Here is a 24,475-nt window from a genome sequence, read left to right on the forward strand (position 1 = left end):
CATCCTGTGGGCTGCTGGGTCCATTCTCCTGGTAGGCTTTGGAGAGCTCCCTGCAAAATCAAGCATTAGAAGGAACTGACAAAGAACTTCCTTTTTCTGCTCACATACTCTGGGTGTCTGCAGGGTGGTGCTGGTCTGGAAGAAGCCTAACACGAAAGCACACAGAACACACAGAGATAGGGAACCCCGACTGGTGGGAGCTTGCTGCAGGAAAAACCCAGAGAGTGGCAGGGAGGTCTGGTTAGAACAGGTCTCTTTCTCAAAGGGCAGCTTCCCAGCTGAGGCCTACAGGAGATAGGAAAGCAGTGTTGGAAGTGAGGAGGCAGTGAGGGAAGACAGAGCTAGGAGAGCAGGCAGCCTACAGGACCTTGAGGATTAGAATAAGGCCAGCCGCAGGTGCATGGAGCTCTTCTGAGAGCCGAGTAGGGAGGAGGAGGAGGCAGATTTTAAGGAGAGCCCCTGTGTGGCTGGAAGCTCTGGGGGGGCTGAACATGGAATCTCAGAGCCCAGAGCACCAGGGTGAGGACAAGATAGGGCACAAGCCAATGACATCCTAGCATAATAGAGGGAGGGAAACCAGGACAGTTTCCTGCAAGAAACAATATCCCCACCAGTCCTTAAGGATGCAGGTTTTGGAAGCATGGGGAAGGGGTTCAGGAAGAAGCATGGATGGACTATCCAGGGCTACAACTGCTCAGTGATGGGTGGAGCTTAGCACTAGAGACAGGCACTGAGGAAGTCCCCAAAGCCAGTGGCCTCACGTAAGCCCAGCACCCAAGCGTGACACTTCCTCAACTGCTGTGCAGCTGGGAAGTGGGTGAGAAGAAGTGTGGAGCCAGGCAGCTCAGAGTCTCAAGGAGGTACTTCAAGGAGGGTCCAGAGAAGCTGGGGAGGGAGGGACCTCCTCAAAGGGTGCTCCCGAGGACACCCCGAGCTTTCAGGAAGCTCCCAGATGCACATAGGAGGAAGTGAGAGGTGAACTCAGCCTCAGCCTGGCTGGGCAAGGCCTTCATCTATCTGCTTTCCTGACTACTGACAGCCATGGCCCTGGCCCAGCAGCTGCGATCAGAGAGGTGAGAGTGCCAGGCTTTTATTCCTATCCCAATAGGTCTGTGGGGGGTGGGGATGAAGGGGGTGGGCATGGGGTTCAGTAAGAGGCTGTCCCTCCTATCACCTGGTATCAGTGGACCAACACAGAGTAGTTGAATTTGGAGGTCTTGCTGAATGATACTGCAGGACCTGCAGGCTCCTGAAGCTGTTTCCAGAGCCTGAACTTTAAAGGTCAGCGCCAGAGAGAAGAATCCTAAGACTCAGAATGGGGATGGCGTGGACGTGGCCAAGGGCCACAGGATGAGTGGGTGGTAGAGCCAGGGAGCAGAGGTGTCCTGGGTGCTATGCTTGGGTTTCAGGTTCCTAGTTCCACACCGTGATCAGGAGAGGCTTTTCCAACTGCTGTTCGACTGAACCAGGCCTCTGCGTGTCCCGACTTTAGGTTCAGATAGCCCAGGCTCTGCTGTCTGACCACTCAACTCCACTTCCTTATCCTACACAGGGCTTAGATGCTTGGCGCGATGTTGGGGGCGGAGTCTCTGTTCTGTCTGCTCTGAGGGTGTTTTAGACTTTTGGATCACGGTTGTGTCTCCGGAAGGCAGAACAGCGCTGGTACACACTAAGTGCTCAATAAATCCAACAGAGATGAAGAATGACCCAGATCTGCCTTGGACAAAGCTGACATTGTACAGAGAGGGACAATGGGACCTGATGGCCCCGAGCCTAGCCACCTCATTCAGTCAGACCTCGCTCAGTGTCTCTATGGATCAAGCAGAAAGCAATGTTAGGAAGCAAGGGGCATGGAGAGTCATCCAGAGGTCTGGATGATGAGGCCCAGGTGGGAGCAAAGGACACATGGGATCTGGATAAAGGGATGGGGTCCCTGTAGGTCAAAGATCAGAGGAAGTTTGCCTGTGTAGTAACAAGAGTTAGTGTTGGGGTGGGGGTCAGAACAGCCTTCTTTCCATAGCTACAGAGAGTGACACTGGGGTGTTGAATAAGGTTGCATGACATGACTCCAGCCATTCTGACCTTCAAGTTCTCCTAGGAGACTGGCAGACATGAATCCTCCAGAAACTGTAGCCACTTGAGGCGTGGGTCCCTTCTTGTTTCTTGGGGCACAAGGTTTCAGACGATGCCTGTGGTAACCATCAGGGATGAGTGTTTCCTCCACCCACTCTGACCTTTCCACAGTTGTCTGCCGCCCTCTGAGGGGCAGCTCCCCTCCTCTGCCCTAGATGGGACTGTAGGCCCAGGTCCTAGAGCCATCAGATCCAGCATCTCGAGTGTCCTCTGTGAGAACCAGCCCGGGGAGATACAGACAAGGAGATAGAGTATGCAGCAACAGCACTTTCTAGAACCTTGAGAACAAATGCCCAATGCTACACTGAGCCCCTGTCCAGCTCCCACTGGACTAGAAGTACCCCTGGCCTGCAGTTTTCAGGACTCTTCCAGATTAGGTCCCCAAGCGCACCCCCACGAGTAGCTCCCGTGAGCACGGAGCCTGGTATGAACCCAGCAAAGTCTGAGTGGGGTCTGAAGGGCATAGCTATCTTCCCAGCCCCTCCCCTTGACCTACACCACAGCCTCCGTCTTCGCACGCTGCCAGGTGACTCACACTGCACCTGCCAGCTTGCCCGCTAGTCACAAGGGGAAGTGGCTGCTGAGAACCTACTAAGCGCCTGGCACCACTCTGGGTGCCTAGGGATGCAGTGTGAGAACAGCCCTGCCCTTACAGGGTTGCGGGGATCCCTGTCACAGAGGGGATCTCCTGACCATATGACATAAGGACTTGACGATGGTCTGTGTTTTCAGAGAGGGTTGGGAGGAACCCGAGGGTGGGGAGAGGCCCCACAAGGTCTCTTCTGACAGGGGCTGAGTAGAATTCTGGCCCTAAGCCAGGCTAGTCTCTGGCCCTGTCTGGCCTGTCATGTCCTCTGACACCAGTGCTACCTAGAACACTTGTATGAGGTTTTTCCACGAGGCAGGAAGATGCCTTGTGTGGGACCTGCCTGCTTTTGGCCTGTTTTTCCTTGTTCTGTCTCCAGTCCTGTGCTCTGGCCATGCCTGCCTCCCTGGGGTTCCTTGAAATTGTCCTACTTACATGCCCCTCAGGAGGCCTTTGTGCTTTCTACTCCCTCTCCTGCCTGAAAGGTTCTCCCTGCTGCCATACACAGCTCTGAGCTCTCCTTACCCTTGTCTGTAGGGAATCCCACTTCCCTCTCGCAGTCCTGACCCCCACAAGCTGTCCTCTGCCACACTGTTGGCTCCTTGAAGGATGTGGTGAAAGTCACCTGTGGAAAGTGCTTGCCCCATGAGGAAACAGAAGGATTACGTATTGGGTATTCAATTTCCCCACTCCTCAGAGCTATGGGGTACTAGAAGCAGAGAGCAGGTCCTTGTGTGCTAAGTCTGTTCTATGGTACAGGCCGCAGAATGTAGGAACAGGCCCAGGACTGGCTCTAGTCCAAGGTCTCTCAGCTTCTTTGTCTCGAATTCCAGTTACCTCATCTGGGCAAGCTCCGTAACCTCTTCAACCTCTCGGTGCTTCACCATCCACACCTTTCCCAGGGTAGCTTTGTCTCCAAGGAGGAGATACTTAGTTCCTGGTGTGCTGTGAGCACTCCCAGCCATTAGTGTTACCCAAATGTCCAGAGTGGCCCATGGTCATTTCTCCCTTTCTACTTCCCTCCTGTCCCACCTGAGCCTCTGAGGGAAGTGGGCGAGGCCACTCTTCCCAAGGGTGTCTTCATAGGACATGGTGAAAAGTCAGTGGGAAGGCACCAGGGGCCACGGAGGTGCCCCAGCCTGGGAGACAGTCCCTGCTGGTCTGCTGACTTCCCCAGTCACTGCCTGGTGACTTCTGAACCCAGATACACCAGCCTGGGACAGACCAGGTCCCAGGGCACCAAGGAAACAGCATGTAACTCTGTGCAGGGTATGCAGACTGCCTGGGACCCCATACTCTGTGAGGTGTGAGACACATTGTCCTATCTGTCTCTCAGGCACTGCCCAAAAGAACCCAAATGCTTCTTCAGCTCCTCCTCCTCCCTTCCTCCTCCTCCTCTTCTTCCTCTTCTTCCTCCTCCTCCTCCATTTCCATGTTTGCTTCTCCCTCCTCAAACTTGCCCTCCCTCCCCTTCCTCATCCTTCTCTCCTCCCTCCCCTCTTTCTCTCCCATCTTATCATCCTTGGCATCCTACTCTTCTTCTCCTCCTCTTCCTCCTCCTCCACCTCTGCCTCCTCTTTTGAAACAGCTTCTCACTCTGCAGCCCGGGCTGACCTAGAACTCGTCCTTCCATCCTGACTCCCTTTCCTCAGCCTCCCGATTTCTGAGATCACAGATATATGCCACCGATTCCTGACTACAACCACTTCTTGCTTCCTGGTCTGTATACAAGTGATAAACAGATGACCTTGGCTGTGCCTGGTGGCCCACTTCCTCTTTCTCTGCTTGCCCTCGTCATCCCTCTCCAACTCACTGAAGGGTCTTAAGCTCCAGCCACAGTCATAAGCCACATGCAGGTGGCTGTCACTTTAGCCACACCACATCAGCCCCAACCATGGCATCTCTACACCTGCACACCAGCCTTCTGCTGGATGCCTGCCCAGAGGCGTCTCGCCTTAGCACAGCCAGAGCCGAGTCTGACTGCTCTGGCTCTCCCTGTGCTGGTCAGAGACTGGCATCATTCTTGTCACAGACGCTTCCTTCAGCCCAGTCAGGCTGCCATACCTTGGTCATGCACCCCCTGGAAATGCATTAGGCTTCAGGGAAAAGTGGGACTGGTCTTGGCTTAAATGGTGACCAGTTGATCTTTTTTACAGTGGAAGTCCAGAGGAAGGCTTGCAACTTGTTCCATAGCTCAGGGACCTCAGTGCCAGCCCTGTAGTTTCTTTCATTCTGCATCATGATTTTTGCCTCATGGGTGCAACTGTGGTTGCCGCAGATCCAGATGCCACCCCCACTCCATCTCATTGACCAGAGCTAGTCACATGGTTGTGTTGCGCCTCAAGGGCAGGCAGGTGGGAACAGGCATGGGAGTGCTGCTTGGCTCAGGCTAATCTTGACAGACTGCCTCTCCAAGCCGGGCACACTTACCTCTGAGCACGGCTGCCACTTGATTGGCCAGGAAAAATAAACAAAACAAAATAGGAACATACTAAATGCTAGTCTAGCCTGTCATTTGCATGTCCTGGCTGATGTCACCCCTCACTCTTGGGGCCTCGAGTGGAGTTGTCTCGTTACCTCTCTACCCACATGGCTGGTTATCTGTGAGGACCTCCTCAAACCAAGATTTTCCAAAGCCCACCTAGTTCCTTGATCTCAAGACCCTCAGGCGAATGTATCTACCTTAAGACCCACCAGGCTCTTCCCTCAGCAAATCTAAACTCTTCATCGGGGCTCAGAACCTTAGCATAAGTTGTTCCCACTGCCTGAAAGGACCTTCCTAGTTTCCAGTGAATTCCAGTTGGCCCACTTAGAGCTGGCTTGAACGTCATCTTTCTGAGGCTTTTGTTTACTTGGGCAGAGTCAACTGATCTCTTGACTGGGGGGATGTGGACTGCTGTCTGTCAGCCAGACTCACGTTACTATAACAAGATACGGGAGTCAATTAATATATGAAGTAGAAAGGCTTATTTTGGCCCACGGTTCTATAGATCCCACCCAAAAGCAGGGCAACCCCTTTGCCTTGAGCCTTCAGAGACGGCAGCAAATTGAAACAGGACCAGATGCAAGCAGAGGAACTGGAGAAGGAACATGGTCCCTTAGTCCCCCCTCAAGGCAATCCCTGAGGACCCAAGGACCTCCCATGAAGTTCCCTTCCTAGAGGTCCACACACTCCTCAGTGGTGATACCCTGGGGACTTAGCCTTTAACTGGATTGTGGAGGACACTCGTACAAATCACTGCAGGCTTCCCAGCCCACTCTTCACCCTGTGACAGATACCAACACCAGCTCTGCACCCCTCATTCTCAGGGCCTGACCTGTGTCCTCACAGCCTGGGGTTCCCAGCATCAGTGAGGTGCCAGGCATGGACAGTGTTCAGAATGAGGTGTGCAGGTCTCCAGTTGTGTCCAGAACGGGCAAGGCGGTAACTGATTCCTTTCCTCTGGCCTCTTACAGCGATTTTGAGCAGCTTCCAGATGATGTGGCCATCTCAGCCAACATCGCTGACATCGAGGAGAAGAGGGGCTTCACCAGCCACTTTGTAAGAGACAGCAATCCCTGTTCCTTTGACCTCTAACCTCGACCTTCCACCTTTCATCTCCTGTCTCAGTGGGTCCCAGTAGAGCCATTTTTCTGTTTGGAACACCTGGAGATGCCTTGACTGTGGTTTCTCTGGACAGGGTGGTTGCTGACACATGCTGGATAGAATGTAGGGCGCTCCTGAACACATCCAAAAGCATGGGACACCCCGGTGAAGGCTTACCCTACTCAGCGTGCACCGTAGGGCTTGAGAACGCCTGGTCCCTCTCTGTGACCTCTGAACTCACCCTGTGCTCATCTCTGGGCTCCTTTATCCTCCCTTGTCTCCCAGTCTCTCTACCTTTCAGTTCCCCCACCTCCCCAACCTTTCCCCCTCCCAGTCCCTTCCCAACCCCCCAACCCTCTCCACTTCCCAGTCCCCCACAGCTTTCCAACCCTCTACAGCCTCCTAGCATCCTCCCTAACCCCATTCTAGCTCCCCCACTTAACCTCTCTCCTCCTCAGGTGTTTGTCATCGAGGTAAAGACAAAAGGAGGATCCAAGTATCTCATCTACCGCCGATATCGCCAGTTCTACGCCCTGCAGAGCAAGCTGGAGGAGCGGTTTGGACCAGAGAGCAAGAACAGCCCATTCACCTGCAGCCTGCCCACACTGCCAGGTATGCTGCACTGCCTGATGCCCGGAGCTGGCCCTAGCTCTTGTCTCACCTTCCAGCTCTGCAGGATGCTATTTCAATCCCCTTGCAAAGGATTCATTCAGCTGGTGCCCCTCCTGCAGCTATAGGCTGGCAGTGTTCCCTAGAAGTCCCCTGCCTGACAATCCTCTGTATACAGGGTACCTTCACTGCTACAGTGTCTGCCTCATAACCCTTGACCTCTGGGGACCCAGTACAGCCACTTGCCACAGCCACCGCCACCAAGGGAGCCTGGGCTGGGAGCATTCGGCATCTGGGTTCTAGTCTTTCCTGTCTCTTTCAGACACCCATTCGGCCAGCTCTCCAGCCGCACAGCCTCAGCCTCAACAGATCCCTGAGGCTCTCCCCTGTCCCTTGGGGAAGCAGGGAGCCACATGGTTCTGAGTACACATAGCCTCCAACCCCACCCCATGGTCACCCACTACTGCCCATATGACTTTCTTTCCAAATCTTCTGTGCCACCCTCCCCTGAGCTTGCCCAGGAAAGGCCTTGGGGATGCCCCTGACTCTATCATGTCACATTGTCCCATCTTCCCTTCTTCCAGCCCACCTCCTGTGGGTGCGCTGGCCCTCAGACAGAGTCTCTTTTTCCATCTCCAAAAAGGACCTGACCGAGAGGCAAGGAACCGTCTACCCCACCATGCCCCCACCGCCCCCCATGCTTCTGAGTGGTGAGGAGGTGGTTCTGTCATTCCGAGCTGACGCCTCTCTCCAGCCTCCCCCTTACTCCCCTCCCCACTCCCTTTCCTTGAGCTCTGGCCATTTTCTTTGATACTGGGCTCCCCTCTGGAGCATGTGCATCGTCTCTTCACCACACCCCATCTGTTGAGCTATAATCAAGTGTCCCCCGGGGGGGGGGCTCTCTTCTGAGCCTCCTGTCCCAGAGTCCCCAAAGATCCCGTTTTCATTCCTTTGCAGCCACTCTTCTGCAGTCTCTGGGTTTTACCTTCCATCCCAACGCTTCCCCCAGGACAGAAACCTGTAGTTCCACTCTGATGTCCAGAAGCTGAGGGCTCCCCCTTGTGCTCAATCTCTTCTTTCATTAGGCCCCCTCTACCTCCTCCCCCCCTCCAGCCCTCCTGAGTCTGGCTTGCCTTTCTTGCTGCAGACTCTGTTCCCTTGTTCACCGTAGGAGCAGGGCACCCCCACCCCCACCCACCCCCAGCCTTGCCTGTCTCATTTTCTCATTATGAACAACCGGTGCCTGTGACTTTGTCTCCTTTCGATTTGTGGCTCTGGTGTAGCCCTAACCTTTATATACCATCCCCTGGCTTCACAGGTGCTCACCCTGTCTACCCTGTGGCCCAGGGCCCTCTGAGTGGCCGCACCCCCAAGTGTCTGCTGAAAGGCTCCTGGTAGCCCTTTGTCACTTGGTTGGACATTGCCTCTTTCCTTTCTCCAAGAACACTCCTTGAGTTAGAGGCAGGACTCATTCACCCACACAGCAGATTCTTAGTTCTCTACAGTGTTGGTGTGTGTGAATGGGGCTTGGGGCCCATCGTTTCTAACAATGGTAGCCTGCTGAAAGGGGCCTTAGGGAGTCTCCCCACCTCCAGGATGCCAATGAAGTTTTTCTGGGGAGCCCTATCTAGTGGTGTGCTTCAAAGAGCCTTTGGTTCCCTGAATGATGTCCAAGCCTGAGGATGGGGGAATCACTGTGATCTAGGCAGGCAAGAGGTCCTGTGTTCTGACCTAAGGCTTGCCAGTGTGCGTGCATGCATACATGTGCATGTCTTATGCATGCATACATATGTTTGTGTGTGAAAGCAATCTGTGAGCATCTGGGTATATATATGCATGAGTGTGTATACTTGCACACATAGGCCTTGCATGTATATTTGCATATATGTGTATGTGGGTATACTATATGTGTGTGCATGTATATGCATGCTCCTGAAGGCAGGTGTACCTGTGCATATGTGTGCACACATATGTGAGTATGTATATTTAAGTTCATGTGGATGCATTTGTGTGTATGTGTGATTATACATGCATCTGGGTGTGTACATGCATGTGAGTATGTGTGCATTTGTCTTTGTGAGTGAGGGTGTGTGTGCATGGGCTTATATATGTGTGAGTTTTGAATGGGTGTAGAGTGTGTGTGTTTTGCTGTGTGTGTGTGTGTGTGTGTGTGTGTGTGCACATGCACGAATTACTGTGTGTGTGGGTACCTGTACACGCCTTACTGTGTAGGAGCAGGCATGACATGGAGAACTCCTATCTTCTAGTGATGGTATGATGGGAAGATGCAGTTACAAAGTATCTTGGTGACGCTTGGTACCATGCATGAAGGCAGGACGAGTTTTGAGCTGGGGGAGGAGCATGGAGCAGTTGTCTCTGATGGGTCAGTGGAAGATCAGGCACCATGTGGTCCAGGCTCTGGGCATCTTTTCTCTTTTCAGCCAAAGTCTACATGGGTGTCAAACAAGAGATTGCTGAGACTCGGATCCCGGCCCTCAATGCCTACATGAAGGTACCTGCTGCCGTGTCCCCTGGGTGCTTGAGTGGGCAGGGCCTTACTGTGGGGCATGAATTTGAGAACTGAAATTTCGTTGAGGCCCCCATAGTCTTGTCTTCAATCCTGAAAGGCCTATCTGGAGAGAGAAGCAGGGCATCTATTCAGGACCAAGCTTCTGGGTCACAAATGTCACTCTTGACAAATCCTTGAGTACAACAAGTTCATGGAATATTTGTGCCGGGCTCTAGGACACAGTGCCTGCCCCAGAGCACCTGCAGCCCAATGGCAGGTGAGCCACAAGCCACACAGGTGTCTCATGCCGCGCAGTGGGGACATAACAGCAGAACACAGGCCGAAGAAGAGCCCCTTTGAGCAGATACCTCTGCTTTTACCCGTGCCCAGTTGGATCTGGGTTACACTCACTGTCCTTGGTGTGTCCCGTGTCTTCATTCGCATACCGTCAGCTTTCTATGACACAGGGACATAGAAGAAATGGTGTTAGAGGCAGAGGCCAGGGTGGCCAGGCAAGAATGCTCTCTTACCACAACCATGCAGGAAAAGGCTGGTGACCCTTACAAGGTAGTGAGCACCCTGTCAACAGAAGCATGCAAGTCAGGGCTTGATGAAAAGCCTTCCTCGGTGTCCAGAGGTCCTTTACAGCTGGGGAGCTCTGGCTTTGTAGGCTTTTGTTTGGATGGGTGCCTTGGAGTGGGTAAACAATCTTCTCTCACAAAGGGACAGCTCTCAGCTCTCAATGAATGACGCTGGGGTCTTTTAAGAAAATGTGTGTGTGTGTGTGGGGGGTGTTTTTAGAACTGTGAACCTGCTTCTAGATTGTGATTCTGAGAGATTTTCCCACAGAAATTGGATGCCTCTGGAACTGTAGCTCTCATACAGTGGCCTCAGCTCTACAGGGTACCTAAACCCTAGGGTAGCCATGCCAGTCTCCCCTGATCCATGTCCTCATAGCTTAGTCACAGTGTGTGCGCATGGGCAGAAAGAGGAGTGTGCATGTGATAGAGGACTTTGACCTGCAAGGCCCCCCTTGACCCAACTACTTCCCAGATCTGCCCTCATCCCCACCCCATCCAAGCACCGTCTCTCCTTATCATTCATTTGGTAGAGTGCTTGTCTAGCCTTTGGCAAGTCCTGGATTTGTTCCCCTGTATCAAATAAAATAGACATGGTGGCCCACAGCTACTGTCCCAACACTTAGGAGACAGAGGCAAAATGACCAGAAGTTCCAAGTCGTTCTTGGTTACATAGCAAGTCTGAGGCCAGCCTGGGCTACGTGAGCCCTGATATGAGCACCTCAGTGCCTCTGGGTGCCCCAGCTGTGTTACTAAGCTGTGTGGCCCTGGGTAGATCCTTTCCCTCTCTGATCCTAGCTTTCAGGTTTCTGGTGTTATCAGCCCCCTTAACTGATCTCTGGAGACCTTTAAGTGATTTCAAATGACCTCTCAAGCCAGCATCCTTCTCCTACCCCGACCCTGCCCACCCTAGGCCAGGAGCAAAGCCTGGGAATTGTCTCCTTCAGTCCCTGAGGGTTAGTAACTCATTTTTATTATCAACTGAGTGCATTAGCAGAGATGGTAACCAGGGTTGGTGTGTTGACCGTCTAGATCTTTATGTCGATTGCCCACCTGTCCCTCCCTCTTCACACAGAACCTCCTGAGCCTGCCGGTCTGCGTGCTGATGGACCCCGACGTCAGAATATTCTTCTATCAGTCTGCTTACGACGCAGAGCAGGTGCCTCAGGCACTTCGTAGGCTCCGACCGCGCACGCGCAAAATGTAGGTGGCCATCGCTGCACCTCTGAGCTCGCGACTGAGTCCAATCTCTGGCCTCCAGGGGTCGCTGCTGTTTGTTGTTCCAAAGAGGCCAGTGCTCCCTTCTCACCCTGTCCCTCTCAGAAAAATGAACCAGGCAGGCCCTGAGGCACCACAGTAGTGAAACGGCGCTCATTTCCGTGCGAGCCACTTCTTTAACAAGCCAAGGAAAAGCAGGCAGGGATCTTGAGTCCTGACCTCCCCCAATGCACCTAAGGGGGCAGGGTGTGAATTCCAGCTTCGCAGGAGAGTTTGGCTCTGAGAGTCAAGTTGAGGACTGGTAGATAGCTATTGGTGTTGAGCCATGATCTCCTCTCCATTCCTTCTCGAAGCTTTCCCTTTGGGTCTTCTGTGAGAGAACAACCTCACCCAGGGCAGTGGTGAGAATACAAGACGAAGGGCGGGCTGCAGGAGCAACCAATCGTAGCTGGTGCTGGGCATGATCTTCCTCTCTGTGCCTCTCCTGTACTGACTAGAGCTCTGAGCACAGAAGCAGGAGCTGAACCCTGGGGGTCTACAAGGCTGACACCCCCTTTTCTTTCCATAGCAAGGGCGTGACTCCACAAGGGCCCAGCATGGACCGCATGGAAGCTCCAAGAGCAGAGGTACCCACACCCACACTAGACCTCATCCACCCAACTGTGGAGCCCGCCTGCTGGGCGCCACTGTGCGCTTTGGATGGCGCTGGGTGCCCAGCAGGAAAGAGACGCTCCAACCTCAGCTTGATGCTGAGTACCCTCGCCCAGCTGAGGGCAGGGAAGGACCCGGCATGCAGAAGCAGGAGAATAGCTGGCCCTTCATTCATCACATCATCCAGAGAGCTTGCTGGGTTTCCTGGGCTAGCCTTGCCTTGTGGCCATAGTCTCAGACCAGTCCCCTCCCCACTCCTGAAGCACACAGCCCCAGAAACACACAAATGGCATTTTAAAAACTGGTGTGAGGGTTGGGGATTTAGCTCAGTGGTAGAGCGCTTGCCTAGGAAGCGCAAGGCCCTGGGTTCGGCCCCCAGCTCCGGGGAAAAAAAAACCGGTGTGGGTGATGTCCTGGCAGAGAGCAGTGGGTTACAGGATGGCTGTAGCCCACAGGGAGGTCATCAAGGTGGGGGAGCAGCACAAGCCAGGCTAGGGTTTGGATCCCCCTCCCAAATGTGAACCCTACCAGCTCGGAAGGGACCACCCACTCTGCAGTTGGGGAGAGTGGGGTTCTATTGAAGTCCTCCGCAGAGAGGCTGTATCACCCTCCCCCTTCCAAACGGTCAGTTTCCTTACCTGCAGAGAGGGACACCAAAGTAGCCAAGCCCTTGAAGACTCAAGTGTTTTCTCCACATGCTTTGCTTCTCCCTAGGCCTTGTTTGACTTCACTGGGAACAGCAAACTGGAGCTAAGTTTCAAAGCTGGAGATGTGATCTTCCTTCTCAGTAAGATCAACAAAGACTGGTTGGAGGTGAGGCAGAGAGGCAGGGCAGAGTCAGGAAGACTGGCTAGAGGCAAGATCAAGGGGAATGTCAGAGAGAGAACATGGACAAGGGGGAGGGTGTGAGGTTGGAGGTGTGGGTGGAGGTGAGGGTGGAGGTGAGGATGGGGTGAGGATGGGGTGAGGATGGGGTGAGGATGGGGTGAGGGTGGAGGTGAGGATGGGGTGAGGATGGGGTGAGGATGGGGTGAGGGTGGAGGTGAGGATGGGGTGAGGTTGGAGGTGAGGATGGGGTGAGGATGGGGTGAGGGTGGAGTGAGGGTGGAGGTGAGGATGGGGTGAGGTTGGAGGTGAGGATGGGGGTGAGGGTGGAGGTGAGGATGGGGTGAGGTTAGAGGTGAGGATGGGGGTGAGGTTGGAGGTGAGAATGGGGTGAGGATGGGGTGAGGGTGGAGTGAGGGTGGAGGTGAGGATGGGGTGAGGTTGGAGGTGAGGATGGGGGTGAGGGTGGAGGTGAGGATGGGGTGAGGGTGGAGTGAGGGTGGAGGTGAGGATGGGGTGAGGTTGGAGGTGAGGATGGGGGTGAGGGTGGAGGTGAGGATGGGGTGAGGTTAGAGGTGAGGATGGGGGTGAGGTTGGAGGTGAGAATGGGGTGAGGGTGGGGTGAGGGTAGAGTGAGGGTGGAGGTGAGGATGGGGTGAGGTTGGAGGTGAGGATGGGGGTGAGGGTGGAGGTGAGGATGGGGTGAGGTTAGAGGTGAGGATGGGGGTGAGGTTGGAGGTGAGGATGGGGTGAGGATGGGGTGAGGGTGGAGTGAGGGTGGAGGTGAGGATGGGGTGAGGATGGGGTGAGGATGGGGTGAGGATGGGGTGAGGGTGGAGGTGAGGATGGGGTGAGAGTGGAGGTGAGGATGGGGTGAGGATGGGGTGAGGGTGGAGGTGAGGATGGGGTGAGGATGGGGTGAGGATGGGGGTGAGGGTGCGGGTGAGGCGAAGGAAGAGGTGAGGGTAGAAGAAAGGTAGTTTGCATGTTTCACAGGCAGACACCATGAAAGGTCTGGCGAAGCCCGAGGATAGAAGTCCTCTGATAGAATCCTGAAGGTCCTGATAGATTTGGGTGACCTGTGAAGTGACCTGTTTGGGAGCCCAGGTGTGCTGGTGAAGCAGAACATTCATGCCACAGCACATGTGACAGTGAGGGGACAATGTGTAGGAGTTGGTCCCCTCCTCCTGACAGGCTGGTTGTGGAAGCGGAACTAGGGTAGTCAGGCTTGGCAGCGAGCCTCTTTATCTCCTGAGTCATTTCACAGCCCGCTCCCTCCCCCCTACTCTATTTAGCTTCTTGACCACTAACAAGGCTTCTGGGATCTGACCCTCTGGGCTTTGGGGGACTGATAATTGCTGGAGGGCAAACTGTTCTGTAGTGAGGGTGTTTAGCAGTACCCTGGTCTTCCCACTAGGTGCCAGCACTGAACCAGGTCACCGCAATCACATAGGTTGTCCCATGTTTGCTTTGGAGGGTCAGACTTTCCCCTATTAAGAGATGGGAGGGCTCATATGTAATAACGTTATTTCCCTGACCATCGGCAAGGATGACTAATTAAGAGGGGGTGTCCATGCCGGAGGCAGCCCAATGGAGGAGTGCTTGCCTGGTGTGCAAGGCCCTGGGTCCCACCCAGCATAACTGTGTCAGGATCTCAGTTCTTAGCTGCCCTCGTATACTTCAGGAGGTTGCTCAACCCCTTGGTTTCCTTTCCTGTAAGTGGTGAAAACAGTTTCTTCATCAGTTCCTGGCAGGGACAAGAGATAGGCGGATGCCCTCTAGGCCTTGTCCCCAGAGAGTCTAGGTCCCTCGTTCCCACTGCATGAGAGGGGACTGGGAAGTCTCGAATGAGACTCTGAAGCCGGGCCCCCTGGGTGTTACTTTACTCACGCTGACAGGGAGTGACTGTGTGCCAGGCCCCTGACATGGACCTGGCTGTCTCTGTCACAATATTGTCACTGTTGGACATTCTCTGGCCCTCACTGTGTCTGAAGGAGGCAGGGTTCCTGGTATCCTGAGGCTGGACAGGAGTGGGCGACCATGGCAGGTGTAGGGATGTAACTGAGCTTCCGCCTCCTTGTGCACTGGGTCTTAGAAGCCAGGTCCACCCGAGCGACTGTTGTGACTACCACTGTCATAAGAGGAAGTGTTGACCACTGTCCTGTTTTCTGGAAAGTTTTACTGTCTAGCATGTCGTCACTGTCAGACCTCAGGCTGCAGGAAGGGCCTCAGTGGCTCAGGAAGAGGAAGGAGCCTCGGTCTGTAAGACGTCCCGAAGAGGATGTGATTCCTGGGGCTGCAGACGGGACCTGAGCTCAGTCCCAGGACCCACACTGAAAAGCCAGCCATGAGGGCTTATGTTTACCGTCCAACTCTGGGGGGAGGCAGAGACAGGCCGTAACCAGCCACAAAATGGCCAGCCAGGTTCTAGTCTGCTTTCTGTTGCTGTAATAAACACCATGGCCAGAGGCAACTTGGGGAGGAGAGGGTTTGCTTGGTTATACATTTCAGCTCACAGTCCATCCCTGAGGGAAGTCAGGACAGGAAGCAACCTGCAGGCAGAAACTGAAGCTGAGGCCATGGGGGAGTGCGGCTTACTGACTTACTTTCCACGGCTCTCTCAGCCTGCTTTCTTATTCAACAGGGACCCCCTACCCAGGGGTGCCCCTCCCCACAGTGGGTCGGGCCCTCCCACATCTATCATTGATGATGATGATGATGGTCTCACCCACAGGCCGATCTGATGATTGGGCAAAATGGCGCTCGAAAATCTTTGCTGAAGGAAGGAATGAATAAGGAAGAGAGGAAAGGAAGAAGGGAGATGGGAGAGAAGGGAGAGGAGAGAGACAGAGAGGCAGGAAGCTTCCCGGATAGATTCAGGGCTCTTATAAAACTGAAGCGCAGGACTCTGGGTTAGGCAGCTTGGCGAATCGCCTCACTTTGTCTCTCTGTGTTAGGTGGCTTCGGTCACTATAATAAAACACCCAAGGCAGCTAGCTTATGAAGAGGAAAGGTTCGCTATGGCTCACTGGGCTGGAAGCTTCAGTTCCTGCGCTGAGGTCACTCATCCTGACAGGGACACGTGAGGGTAAAATTCTTGCATTATGGTCAGAAAGAAAAATAGACAAGTAAAACAGTTAAATAAATAAATAAATAAATCATAAATAAGAAAGAACGAAAGGAAGGAAGGAAGGAAGGAAGGAAGGAAGAGGTCCACATTACCTGATTAATGGAGCCCTCTCCCCAGCAAGAGAAGACATTTCTATTAGTATCTGCTTCTCCAGGCTCCCACGACCACCCTGGGGACCAAGCCTTTGACACAGGGACTTTGGGAGATAATCTATAACAATCGTGGGGCTCTGAGACATGGCCCTGGGTCTCACTTCCCCATGAACCAGGCTCTTCTTCTCCCCACCCCAACCCCCACAGGGCACAACCCAGGGAGCCACAGGCATCTTCCCAGGGTCTTTCGTGAAGATCCTCAAGGACTTCCCCGAAGACGAGGACACTACCAACTGGCTGCGATGCTACTTCTACGAAGACACAGGCAAAACCATCAAGTTGGTGTCCTCTTACTCCTCCTTGTCACCCCTACCATGCGGCTATCTCCCAGTCAATGCTCCTGTGTTGTCTCCCCTCCCCTGCAGCTGCTGCAGCTCCCAGATAAACCACAGTGCTTTAGCAAGAACTGTTTCTGGCCCCAGACATGTCCCCCTTCCACCCTGATGCTTGTCTCTTCTACTGTCCCCCTTAGGGACATTGCAGTGGAGGAGGACCTCAGCAGCACCCCCCTGTTCAAAGACCTGCTAGCACTCATGAGGTGAGAGGGTGTGAAGGGAGCCTGTAGAGGAGAATGGGCAGAGGTAGAGGCTACCACCCGCGACAGCTCCAGTCTCTGCAGCCCACAGTGCCTTAGAGAGGAGCCAAGCAGGCTGCAGAGGGGCAAGGGCTCAGCTGAGGTCCCAGTGTATGGTTGTGGATCTGCCATTAGAAGGGCTTCTCTATGAAAAGCCTTGGACTTGGACACACACACAAACCCCACCCCCAACTGGGGAAATCACCACCTCCTGAGATCCAGGCCATTGCCGAAAGTTTCCTCATAGAACAATCTAGCACTGTCCCATCTGTCACGATTCAAAACAGGGCAGCCTGTACTAGAATGCGACATCTGTAACTGTATCCCATCCCTCTTGTTATCTGATGTGTGCCCAGATTCTGTCACTACATGCACGCACATGTGTAAGCACACTCACACACAAACACACTCACACACAAACACACACACAAAAACAAACACATGAAACAACACACACCCACAGCATGTGACAAATGAGCACAAACACAGAGTACACACAAACATACACAAACACACAGAAATACAATACACAAACATATAATATATATGACACATAACACAAACACAACCCAGACACAAAACAAACACAGAGACACAAATATGTAAATACCTGTAACACAAACATACACATAAAACAAGCACACACACACATGCACACAGACTTAAGCACATAAACACACACACACACACACACACACACACACACACACGCTCACAACCATTACCACTGTCAACAATATTGTAATCCTTCACTCACATATACTGTCTCATTGTTTTCTGGGGATAGTTTTCAAGAAGTGGGATTATGGGATGGAAGTGTGTGCAAGGCGATTAGACTGTGGCTGTTGGGTCAGACGGTGCATGGGAACTTTGTTCAGATCTTGTTCCCTCCAGCCATGGGGAAGCATGGCCCTCTTTCCAAAGTTGTCAGCTGGTTCCCACAGGCCTCCCTGGGCTGCCGCCTCTTAGGGAACTCCTGAACCTTTCACCCCTGACGTGCAAGAAACTTCAGGCTGTACCATCATTGGTTTACCAAGTCCCCTCTTCCTTCGAGGTCACGATCTCCCCATTTGCAAGCAGGAGTGAGGCAGCTTGGATCATGAGGGTCTGTACCACTCAGATCCACAGATTCAAAGGCCCTGGGTTCTCCCAGGACCCACAGACTAATCCCTGTATGTTCTCCTAGGCGTGAATTCCAGAGAGAGGACATTGCCCTTAATTACCAAGATGCTGAGGGGGACCTGGTTCGGCTGCTGTCAGATGAGGATGTGGGACTCATGGTGAAGCAGGCCCAAGGCCTCCCCTCCCAGAAGCGCCTCTTCCCCTGGAAGCTGCACGTCACCCAGAAGGACAATTACGGTGTCTACAACACCGTACCCTGAGTCACAGGGACCCAGTGGCAAGGATGGGTACTCAGCAAAGGACCTTACCTTCCAAGAACATGAAGACCCTCCAGGAGGCTGGCACAAGATGCAAACCTCCTGGGCCAGAGTGCCCACTGGACAGGATTCTACTTAATTTTTGACACTTTACCTTTGGATTAAATAAACCATTCTGTGTCAAAGGGCCAGTGTTGGGAAATGAGATTTTGTGGAGGAACGGGGAGTAAAATGTAATTGATTAAGACCTCTTACCTTTCCAAATGATGTTATGGGGAACATGGTGAACCCACATTTAAAAGAACATTAGAATCATCCACTCCAAGTCTCTAAAAGCACACAGTAGCAAGAAAAGGATCACTATCCATCAGCAGAGTTTGAGAACTATTGGATCTGTAGTATTACATCCATAGCTGCCCTGCCCTGGACCCATGGGGTGCAAATCCCGCTCCAACCACACTGCTTTGGGGTGGGTGCAGCTAAGAAGATAGAGCTCCCTCCCGCTGTGGCTCCTGGTCTCCCACACAGCGGACAGCCTGTCAGAATCCCCTGCCCTTTCCAACCCCGGGCTTGCCTGTGGAGATGAAATGCCAGGCCGTTGTGGTTAACAGCCTGAAGCCCAGAGCTGCTATGACAGAGTACCACAAAACAGAAACGTAAAGGACAGAAAGGAGCTGCCTTGTAGTTCTGGGTGGCAGAGTCCAAAACTAAGGAACCCACAGAACCCTCTCCCCACAAAACTTGAGGGGAACTGTCCTCTCAGCTCTCCAGCACCTGGTGATCTGCGACATTTCCTCAGCCAGGAGAAGCTTCACTGTTTTCACAGGAGCTATCTCTTGTGTGTCCTCTCTGTGTGCACCTGCCCCTGTGTCCGATCGCCCTTTTAAAATCAGGATACCTGTCAGATTGAATTAGAGCACATCTCCCAGAACTGTCATGTTCTACATTGCAAGTGAGGACTTCAAACATGACATTGTTAACCTGAACATAGTCATTCAACCTGTGATAATCTCTTCATTCATGCCGTTCTGTTCCCCACTGAAAGGTCGAGCGCTCTGCTGCAGGTGCTATAGGCCAGAGGTGTGGGAGTGCAGCTTTAGTGAAGAGAAATTTTTCCATGACAATAGGAAGAACCACAGCCCCCCAAGAGACAGTCCCGCTCTGGGATTCACCCATAGAAAAGACTCCAGGAGAGGTAGGCTGACTTCACTGACATCACCCACCTCTGATGCATACATAGGCTCTGGCCACAGAGAAAAACAGGGTTGAAGGATGGTGAATCTCATTGGTTTTTTTTTTCTTGAAGAGAAAGCTGGAAAAGTTACCAAAAATAATGGACCCTGGAATAGAGAAAGAGACCAGTGAACCAAGCACTTGTCACACACAGGGATCCAGATGCCCAGAACCCACAGAGAGCCAGATGCTGCAGTCCTGGGTTCTGCAATCTCAGCACTCATGAGGCAACATGAAAAGTGGAGGCAAGAGATAGTCAGAAACTCGTGGGCTAGCTTGGCATGTATTGAGGTGACAACTGGAGGCCTGTGTCAAATGATGTAGAAGGTGAGGATGCCTACTGTTGTCCCATGGCCTCTGTACATGCACCTTCGCGCACGCACGCACACACACACACACACACACACACACACACACACACACACACACACACACAAAAGAATTCAAATAGAAATCGTAATGAGCAGTAATGAAGAAGGGGTTGTCAGCTCTACGACATGTAAGGTCAGAAGCATAATGGTGTGCCTGGGGAGGTACAGCCAAGATTGGCTTTCTAGAACTGGGGACATCTTTGAGGGCAGCATCTGCTCAGGAGAGATTAGAACGAAAAGTGCTTCTGACTTGAAATAATTCTCTAAACCACTGTCTTAAGGTTTTACTGCTGTGAATAGACACCATGATCTAGACAACTCTTATAAAGGACAACATTTAATTGGGGCTGGCTTATAGATTCAGAGGTTCAGTCCGTTATCATCAAGGGAGGAACATGGCAGGATCCAGGCAGACATGGTGTAGGGGAAGCTGAGAGCTCTACATCTTCATATGAAGGCTGGTGTGTGGAAGAGTCACTTCCAGGCAGCTTAAAACCCACAACCCCATGACACACCTACTCCAATAAGGCCATACCAATTCCAACAAGGCCACACCTTCTAATAGTGCCACTCCCTGGGTCGAGGATATACAAACCATCACATTCCACTCCCTGGCCCCCATAGGCTTGTTCAGACATATGAGCCAAAGGGAGCCATACCTAAACATAGCAGAATAAAAATATATTTAGTCAAACTTTCAAAGCTCCCGTAGTCTATAGTAGTCTTAACAATGTTAGAAGTTCAAAGTTCAAAGTTCAAAGTCTCTTCTGAGATCCATCCAATCGCTTGACTATAAAGCAAGACAGGAAACCAGCTGGACAAAGTCCAAACTCTGCATCGCCAAGGCAGATGTCAAAGCGGTCTTCAGATCTTCAACTCCCCTTTCATCTCTGTTGACTGCAACAAACTTCTTTTTCCCGGGCTGTTTGCACTCCCTGTTAGCAGCTTTTCTGAGAGGATAGCCTGTGGCTCTGGCATTTTGAACATTTCATTGTCTCCAAGGCAACTTCAATGTTATGGCTTCTTGTTTCATCGTCTGGGATCCACACATGATCCTCTGGGCTCATCCATGGGGCTGGTGTCACTTCTCCAGCTCTGCTCTCTGAAGCACCCTAAGCTCAGGACGATCCAGTCCACTGCTGCTGCTATTCTTGGTGATCTTCCCATGGTACTGGCATCTCCAATACACTGGGGTCTTCTATTGCAACTAGGCTTCATCAAAAGCCTCTCATAGGCTCTCTTCATGGTGCCAAGCCTCAAACCCTTTGCATGACCCCTTCAGTTCTGGGTTATCAGCTGCGACTGAGGCCGCTCCTTTACCAATGGTCTTCCATGGCCCCTCACAGTGCCAAGCCTCAGCTGTTCTTCGTGACCCCTTCACACCTTCAAAACCAGTACCACTCAGGTGACTCTTGTACATTACCAAGTCCTGCTGCAGTACAAGGTGCAACATTGGCTATCTCTGGAACACAGCTTCTTTGTGCTCTCAGAAAACATTTTCAAGAAGTTTTCATCTCAGAGATGTTGGTATCTTCTTAATCACCACTAATTTCTTAGCTCCAGCTAACCAGAATCAATTGTCCTAGTCCCTTCTATTTTTCACTCTAAAGCCAGAACCACATGACTGAAGCTGCTGTGTTCTGCTGATTTCTGGGGCTGGAACATGGTCCCCCCTTCTTCTATTACCAGCTGGGTTTAAAGATATGGTCCACTAAGCCTGGATTTAAGTTCTTATTTACTTAGAGCCTGCTCTGTCCCAGGTTGGCTTTAACTCAGCTCTGCTTTGCTTTATCTCCTGGGATTAAAAGTGCATACTACCATGCCTGGATCTGGGACTTGTTTTGTCCCAGGCTGACCTTGAACTCAGAGATCTCCTTGCCTTAGTCTCCTGGGATTCATAAGTACTATGCCTCAAGATCTCCATGCCAAGATTCAAGTCAGAAACTTGTATCTCCCGTACTGAAGATCAGGATCACAGGTGAGCCTTCCAGTTATGGATTGTAGTTCATTCCAGATAGAGTCAAGTCAACAACGAGGAATAGCTGTCACAGCCACCCACAGCTCCCTCAGCAGAACTTGTAGGGAATCTAGCCAACCCCAGGCATGGCAACCATGGCTCTGGCAGGCCTTGCCTTTCTCCTCCATTCTCTCTGCCTTGCTAAAATCCATTGGATTCCATCCCTAAAGCTACCCACCAAGGTCTACTCCCTTATTTGGCCACTTCCTCCAGATGAGACTGACTACCAAGGACCAACTATCAAAGCATTGAAGTCCATGGAACAAAAGCCACCTTTGGCTCACCTAATTACCATGCCCAATTAAAATTAAATAACTCATCCTGACACAGGGTTTCCCCTTGTACCGCCATCTTCCTATGTACCTCATCTGTCTCATCTCTATTCAGAGGAGTCCTTTGTCCCCCTCCAGGACAGATCCCCTGCCAACCTTCCCTTGTTCCCTTCCCTCCCCCTCATCCTCTATCTCTGGTCTTTGTCTCTTATTCCCTGCCCCCTGTCCCTCTGGGGCAAATAAATCTCTTTTGTCCTGAGAACTTGGTCTTGGGGGGTCTTGAGTGTTTTTTTTAAAAGAACTCATTGGCTGACTGTCCAGTGGGGCTCCTGTATGATGCTGACTGAACAACAAGCTACTCCAACTTGAAGGAGATTGGTAGGAAGGCAGGCTTAGCGGTGAAATACCATTGGTTTCCTGGGCTGGAAGCCTGCTGCACAGTGCACACTCAAGGCTGCCTGCTCTCAGGGCAGGCTAGAGGAATGAACTTGGAACCAAACACAGGCAAACTTACAAACATTCTGAATGGACAGAGCAGTCTCCCACCCACATGCCTGGCCCAAGCAGAAGGGTAAAGGTCTAACTGGCAGAGAGGACTAAACGCAATTGTTCACCAATAAGCAACTTTTGCAAACTAAGTCAACTCTTAGGAAAGGGGCCAAGAAGATCAAGGAGGAAAAAAATTTCAGCAGGGACGATAGGAACTACACTTAGTAGGGAAAACAGACTTGAAAGAATTAGTTCATCCAAAACACTAAAAATGAACTAATGACCAAATGAACAATAACAATATTAAACTTTGAGGGGAAGAAGAAAGCCAGTATCTACAGTTCCTATAATTTATAATTTAAAATGTTCAGTACTCAGCAAAGATCAAGAGAAATTCAAAGAAAAACTCAAAATCCATTCCTAGAGGGGTGAAAGTGGGTCATAGAACTGGCTTTGAGGGTGGGCTAGATGTTGGACTTACCAAGCAAGGACTTCAAAATGGATGGTGTAAGTGTGTAATGAATTAAAAGAAGGTATAGAAACAATGAGTGTTTCAATAGTGACTTCCACTGCTGAATGAGGGTGAGAACAAGAATTATGTTGTGCTTTTTAAATTAAAATGTAAAATAGGTGAAGGGAGAAGCCCACCATCTTGGCACTAGATTTGAACAGGCTAAGAATAAGCATTCAGAGATATAGAGCCAAAAAAGATGGGATCTTTATTCACACAGAAGCTGTGGTCATATTGGCACAAGATCAAGCCAGCCAAGATTCCAGCAGAGATGGGGTAGATGACTTCTAGGACCCACTCCTTACTGAGGAGCTATGAGCAGTGGATAGGGGTGGAGAGAGGGAAAGTCTTTTGTGGTAGTGGTTACTGGTACTTTTCTTTTGTTCTAGTGGATGGCCACCCTGCCCAGGCACAATTGGGCAGCGTTAACTGAACTTAAGCTGTCAAACTTCTTTTTACAAAGCAAATCTTACTTGGTGCAGTGCTCAACTCTAAACAGTTGCATTTAGCAGGTGCAGTGGCTTCTGCTATTCGCCCCTGTGTTGATGGGTTCCCTTGCAGCTTTATGTCCATCTAAGATAAGATGTCCAGATTGGAAGTAAGAGAGTGTTGGCTGATCGTAGAGATACTGATAAGCATACCAAAAGACTAACTAAGCTGGCTAGTGACAACAGTGCCTCTACACCTGATGTTCAATCATGTGACATCCAGGAGCAACCAAGAAAAGGTAACATCTGCTATCTTTAAATAGAATATTCAATTTATAACCTGTTATTATTCAATTGAGTCTCTTCCCCTTCTCCTACTCCCTCCCCCTCTCTCCCTCTCCCTCATTCCCTCTTTCTCTTCTCTCTCTGTTTCACTGTATCTCTGTCTCTGTCTATCTGTCTGTCTGTCTGTGTGTGTGTGTTCATATGCACATGTAGAAGTTGGGGCAACATTAAGTGTCATTCTTCAGGCATCTTACCCTTTCCATTTGAGATAGGTTCTCTCTTTGGCCTAGAACTTTATCAGGTAGGGTCAGGCTAGCTGCCAGCAAGCTCGCTGGGCTCCATCAGTCTTCCCCACACCCACCTCCTCATGACTGAGACTGCAAGCATGACCCACCGTGCTAGGCTTGTGTGGGCATTTGGGACATTAAACTCAGGTAATTGGGCTTCAGCGGTAAGTCTTTACTGACTGAGCCATCTCTCCAGCTTCAGCGTCATGTTCTAACTCAGTCAGGATCTCCTCAAACCAGGGGCACACACTCAGTGGTGGCATTCTGGACAGGGAAGAACAATTGCAGGGTGATATCATGCCCACTGCACCAGCCCCTTCCCAGACTTATGTGAAAAGTAGGGTCAGTTTTTATTTCTCCCTACAGGGAGAAATAGCCTCTCTACAGGGAAATTTGGAGGAAGGGTTGAACGACATTTTTTTCAGAGTGTAAACATGTTACAATCACAAAGGCCAAGATTCCACAATTCCCCAGAGTCCTTCACACAATGGCAGGGTTTGGGGAGTGTGGGGTTGCTAATAAACTAGAATTGACTGCTTGACCCAGATTAAACTTGTAAAGATGTTTGTGGACAAATGTGCCCACTGGGGTATGAATAATGTCTTGTGACTAACAAGACAATGACATCAAACTTCATCCTTACAGAAAGCAG

General features: G+C 51.6%; 1 protein-coding gene across 2 annotated transcripts; it reads left to right on the forward strand.

The window, feature by feature from the left end:
* The first annotated feature begins 208 nt into the window (after window positions 1-208).
* Ncf4 (neutrophil cytosolic factor 4) lies at window positions 209-18,176 on the forward strand. Of its 2 annotated transcripts, XM_006241939.5 has the most exons (11): window positions 209-1,073; window positions 6,176-6,260; window positions 6,400-6,499; window positions 6,764-6,917; window positions 9,356-9,426; window positions 11,077-11,204; window positions 11,788-11,845; window positions 12,585-12,683; window positions 16,125-16,255; window positions 16,450-16,515; window positions 17,738-18,117. In XM_006241939.5, the coding sequence occupies exons 2-11, from the start codon at window positions 6,196-6,198 to the stop codon at window positions 17,931-17,933; spliced, it is 1,068 nt and encodes a 355-aa protein (XP_006242001.1). In that variant the 5' UTR covers window positions 209-1,073; window positions 6,176-6,195; the 3' UTR covers window positions 17,934-18,117. The 2 variants fall into 2 exon arrangements, with proteins under 2 accessions (XP_006242001.1, NP_001120776.1); NM_001127304.1 differs by lacking the exon at window positions 6,400-6,499 and having other exon boundaries at window positions 809-1,073; window positions 17,738-18,176.
* The last annotated feature ends 6,299 nt before the right edge of the window (window positions 18,177-24,475 follow it).

This window comes from Rattus norvegicus, chromosome 7, assembly GCF_036323735.1.
Source record: "Rattus norvegicus strain BN/NHsdMcwi chromosome 7, GRCr8, whole genome shotgun sequence".
Lineage (NCBI taxonomy): Eukaryota > Metazoa > Chordata > Mammalia > Rodentia > Muridae > Rattus > Rattus norvegicus.